Here is a 4,748-nt window from a genome sequence, read left to right on the forward strand (position 1 = left end):
CCAGCGTGGTGAGCGACACGAGCAGCAGGCAGGTGCTGATCCACCAGAGCAGCAAGCGCTGGAGCCAGGCCCCGTTCCGCAGGGCCAAGGGGATGGTGCAGTGCGTGCGCTTCCACCCCACCCGGCCCTTCTTCTTCGTGGCCACCCAGCGCTGCGTCAGGGTCTACAACCTGCTCAAGCAGGAGCTCACCAAGAAGCTCATGAGCAACTGCAAGTGGGTGTCCAGCATGGCCATCCACCCCGGAGGTGGGTGAGGGGTCCCCCAGGGGGGTGGGGGGGGGTCTTGTCCCGTCCAGTTCAACTCCTGGTCCTGCACAGACACCCCAACAATCCCCCCCTGTGCCCCAGAGGATCATCCAAACCCTCCTGCAGCTCTGGCTGCCCTGGGGAGCCTGTTCAGTGCCAACCACCCTCTGGGGGAAGAACCTTTGGCTGAGCTCCACCCTGAGCCTGCCCTGACACAGCTCCAGCCATTCCCTGGGGTCTCTCCCTGCCCTGGCACAGCTCCAGCCATTCCCTGGGGTCTGTCCCTGCCCTGGCACAGCTCCAGCCATTCCCTGGGGTCTGTCCCTGCCCTGGCACAGCTCCAGCCATTCCCTGGGGGCTGTCCCTGCCCTGACACAGCTCCAGCCATTCCCTGGGTGCTGACCCTGCCCTGGCACAGCTCCAGCCCTTCCCTGGGGTCTGTCCCTGCCCTGGCACAGCTCCAGCCCTTCCCTGGGGTCTGTCCCTGCCCTGACACAGCTCCAGCCATTCCCTGGGGACTGTCCCTGCCCTGGCACAGCTCCAGCCATTCCCTGGGGGCTGTCCCTGCTCCCCCCAGGGCAGAGCTCACTCCTGCCCCTCCTCTGCCCCCCCTGAAGGGGTTGAAGAGCCTGGGTCTCCAGCTGAGCACACCGAGTGTCCCCGTGGCTCCCCCTCCCCTCTGGACACTCCAGAGCCCGAATCCCTCTCCCATCCCGCCCCCACCATTCCAGGTGAGCCCGTGGTGACCCCCCTAATCCCGCCCCCTGCGCAGGTGACAACGTGATCTGCGGCAGCTACGACAGCAAACTGGCCTGGTTTGACCTGGACCTGTCCACCAGACCCTACCAACTGCTCAGGTGAGCCCAGGGCAGCCCCTGCCACCCCCCATTCCCTGCCCATGGACCCCCAGAGCCCCCCAGCCTCCCCGGGGCTGGTCCCTGCCCTGGCACCTGCTGGGGGGGTGGAGCCCGTGGGGCTGTGCCAGGAGCAGCCTCTCTGCCCACAGCAGCTCCCAGTTTATCCCAGTTCCCCTGGGCACAGTGCCCTCAGCAGCTCCCAGTTTATCCCAGTTCCCCTGGGCACAGTGCCCACAGCAGCTCCCAGTTTATCCCAGTTCCCCTGGGCACAGTGCCCACAGCAGTTCCCAGTTTGTCCCAGTTCCTCTCCCACAGCAGCTCCCAGTTTGTTCCAGTTCCCTGGGCACAGTGCCCACAGCAGTTCCCAGTTTATCCCAGTTCCCTGGGCACAGTGCCCTCAGCAGCTCCCAGTGTATCCCAGTTCCTCTCCCACAGCAGCTCCCAGTTTATCCCAGTTCCCCTCTCACAGACCTGGGGGGGTCCCCCAAAGCTGTGGGAGCTCAGATCCCGTGGGAGGGGGTCAGGACCCCCCGTTCTGCCCCCCATGCCCCCCCATGCCTCCATCCCCCTCCCTGCAGGCACCACCGGCGTGCCCTGCGTGGCGTGGCCTTCCACCGGCACTACCCGCTCTTCGCCTCCGCCTCCGACGACGGCTCCGTCATCGTCTGCCACGGCATGGTCTACAAGTATGGGGGGCTGGGCTGGGCAGAGCCCTGCAGGGGCTGGGGGGGCTCCTCGGGGTGGGACACGGCGCTTTTGGGGCGCTTTTGGGACCCCGGGGGGGTTGGAGCTCCCACTGACCCGTCTGTCTGTCTGTCTGTCTGTCCTCTCCCCCCACAGTGACCTCCTGCAGAACCCGCTGCTGGTGCCCGTCAAGGTGCTCAAGGGCCACGCCCTCACCCTGGACCTGGGGGTCCTGGACGTGCTTTTCCACCCCACCCAGCCCTGGGTGTTCTCCTCGGGCGCCGACGGCACCGTCCGGCTCTACACGTAGCTCGTCCCGAGGGGTCCCGGCCCTGCTCCAGCTCCGGCTCCGGCTCCGGCACCTCCTGGGGCCAGGCAGGGCTGGGACCACCAGGGTGGGACCCTCCCGGAGCTGGGACCACCAGGGTGGGACCCTCCCAGAGCTGGGACCACCCCGTTCCAGCAGGAGCCCCCCGGGGTCGCCGCTCCCGCTCGGGCACTCGGATTTTGGGGCTCATTAAACAGCTTTGGGTACAGGCCTGGCCCTTGTGTCCTGCATTCCCTGGGGACCCCCCTGTACCCCCCACGGACCTGTCCCCCCCCTCAGACCCCCCCAGGGGCAGGGGCTGCTCCCTCTTCCCAGCAGCAATTCCCGGGTTTGTCCCCTCAGGGGACAGGACTGACCCGTCCCAGCTGGGTCCCTGGAAGTGCCAAGCAGGGGCAGTGGAGGGGGGGCAGTGCCAGGCCCTGCTATGGGGTCACTGTCACCCCAAAACCACCCCCCAGGAAGCCCCCACGGGGGCACCTGCCCAGCCCCTGGGCCGGGGATATCCCAGGAAAAGGATCCCAGCAGGACCTGGAATGGGATCCCAACCCGAAGGTGACCAAAGAAGGGACAGAAAGGGGGGACAAGGAGGGGGCAGGACCAGCTTTGGGGGGTCCCACAAGCAGAGCCAGGACAACAATGGGCGTCCCCTCGGGATGGGGGGGTGGAAAAACCCGGGATGTCCCTCCAGAGGGAACCCCCACGGCCACAGTGTGTCCCCAGACCCCCCCACGGCCACAGTGTGTCCCCACAGTCACAGTGTCCCCACAGACCCCCCCACAGCCAAAGAGATGTCCCCCCTCAGAAGGTGTGAGGAGCAAAGAGCTTTATTTAAAAATAAGTTTCTGTACAGTGTGTATGGGGGGGTTGGGGGGCACAGTCACATTCACCAGGGGGGTCCCGGGGGGGGCAGGACCCCCCCATTCAGCACTGGGGAGCAGCAGGGGGGGCTGGAAGCAGCAGGGAGGGGGAGGGGGGGTCAGGATCCATCCCAGAGCCCCCCCTGTACCCCTGGGGGGGGCAGGACCCCCAGTTCAGCACTGGGGGGGGTTCAGGATCCATCCTGCTCCGGGGGATCCCAGGATGGGGCCAGCCCAGGGCTCCAGGTCGAGGTGCAGCCCCTTCCCCCCTCCCAGAGACCCCAAACAGGGGCTGTGCCCCTCGTGCCCCCCACCCAGAGGGAGCCGAGGGAGCCGGGCAGGGAAGCGCAGGAAGACGTGGCAGGGCCCGGGGGGTCCCTGGGGTGGGGTGGGACCCCCCCCAGTATTGCTGTGGATGGAAATGGGGGGTCTCCAGGGCTGGGGGTCTCCAGGATCTGACCCGGGGGGTCTCCAGGGTTCACAGGATCCAAACTAGGGGGGTCTCTCAGGATCCAGGGCCTGGGGTTCTCCACAGCTCACAGGATCCAACCCAGGGCTCTCAGGATTCGATCCAGGGGCTCTCCAGGGGTCACAGATCAGATCCAGGGGCTCTGCAGGGCTCCCAGGATGGGATCCAGGAGGTCCCAGGATCCAAGGGCTCTGCAGGGCTCACAGGATCCTCACCAGCCTGCCCAGGGTCTCGGCCACCTTGATTCTCACGGCAGGAACGGGGTCCTTGAGCAGCAGGTTCAGGGCTGGGGGGGCACAGAGGGACACGCTGGGGGGGGGGGGCAGGGCTGGGACCCCCTCCCAGGGATGGGGGACCCCCCTGTGCCAGCCCCAGCCCAGCCCAGCCCAGGGAAAACGGGTCCCTGATGCTGAGCCTGGGACCCTCCTCTGCATTTAAATGGAATTTAAATTTTAAAATTAACTTTAAACTTACTCAGGACCACCCTGTGCCTTTAATTTGAATTTAAACTTAGCTCAAGATCATCCTCTGCATTTAATTTGAATTTAAACTTAACTCAGGACCATCCTCTGCATTTAATTTGAATTTAAACTTAACTCAGGACCATCCTCTGCGCTTTATTTTAATTTAAATTTACTCAGGACCATGTTGTGCCTTTCCTTCTAACTCAGATTTGCCCAGGACCATCCTCTGCATTTCATTTAAATTTAAATTTACTCAGGACCATCCTATGCCTTCACTTTTAGTTTGAACTTACTCAGGACCACTCTGCATTTAATTCTAACTTTAATTTACCCAGGACCACCCTGTGCATTTCATTTTACTGTGGCCTTTTGGGGCAAAGTGCCCCCCCCAGGTATTTTTGGTCTTTTTGTCCCAAAAAACAGGAGGGGAATGAACTGAGGTGTGACTGTCCCTGAGCTTTTAACCCCCCCCTTCCCTCCCCGGTGCCTTCCACTGCCACAATCCCGGAATCCTCGGGAATAACCCCGATATCCTCCTGTTCTGGGGGAGAACAGAACACAGAGATCCCCCCCCACGCAGGACGGTGCTGGGGACACTCCCGGCCCTCTGGACTGGGATGGGGGGCACTGGTGGGACCCCCCCCCAGGCTGCCCAGGGGGGTCTGGGCCGGGTTTGGAGCCCCCCCGGCCCCTTTGCCGTCCCCCCCCACTCCCCATCCCAGCGCCTGGAGCGGCTCCGGGAGCGCCACAACCACCCCGGGCGCTTTTCCTGCCCAGAAACCCCCCAGAGCCACCCCCTTCTCCAGGGGTTTGTGTACCTGGCACTGCCCATGAACCCCCCAG

The 4,748-nt window shown here is 64.2% G+C and overlaps 2 protein-coding genes across 2 annotated transcripts in view; one reads left to right on the forward strand and one right to left on the reverse strand.

Annotated features, from left to right (window-relative positions):
- The window catches only part of LOC114072329 (ribosome biogenesis protein bop1-like), a gene marked incomplete at its 5' end in the record, with an annotated part of 11,081 nt that extends 8,955 nt beyond the window's left edge, over positions 1–2,126 (forward strand). The window contains 4 exons of the mRNA XM_027910238.1: positions 5–246; positions 1,019–1,103; positions 1,682–1,789; positions 1,944–2,126. Of these exons, the coding sequence (XP_027766039.1) occupies positions 5–246; positions 1,019–1,103; positions 1,682–1,789; positions 1,944–2,097 (589 nt within the window). The remainder of the gene's footprint in view (positions 1–4; positions 247–1,018; positions 1,104–1,681; positions 1,790–1,943) is intronic.
- A 1,515-nt stretch (positions 2,127–3,641) lies between these two features.
- Positions 3,642–4,748, reverse strand: part of LOC114072331 (maestro heat-like repeat-containing protein family member 1) — an 11,402-nt gene continuing 10,295 nt past the window's right edge. Inside the window, exons 6-7 of the mRNA XM_027910239.1 lie at positions 4,393–4,446; positions 3,642–3,727 (exon numbers count right to left, since the gene is read on the reverse strand). Of these exons, the coding sequence (XP_027766040.1) occupies positions 3,642–3,727; positions 4,393–4,446 (140 nt within the window). The remainder of the gene's footprint in view (positions 3,728–4,392; positions 4,447–4,748) is intronic.

Source organism: Empidonax traillii, unplaced genomic scaffold (genome assembly GCF_003031625.1).
Source record: "Empidonax traillii isolate 1590-97213 ecotype Southwest subspecies unplaced genomic scaffold, ASM303162v1 scaffold3002:size28985, whole genome shotgun sequence".
NCBI classification, from domain to species: domain Eukaryota; kingdom Metazoa; phylum Chordata; class Aves; order Passeriformes; family Tyrannidae; genus Empidonax; species Empidonax traillii.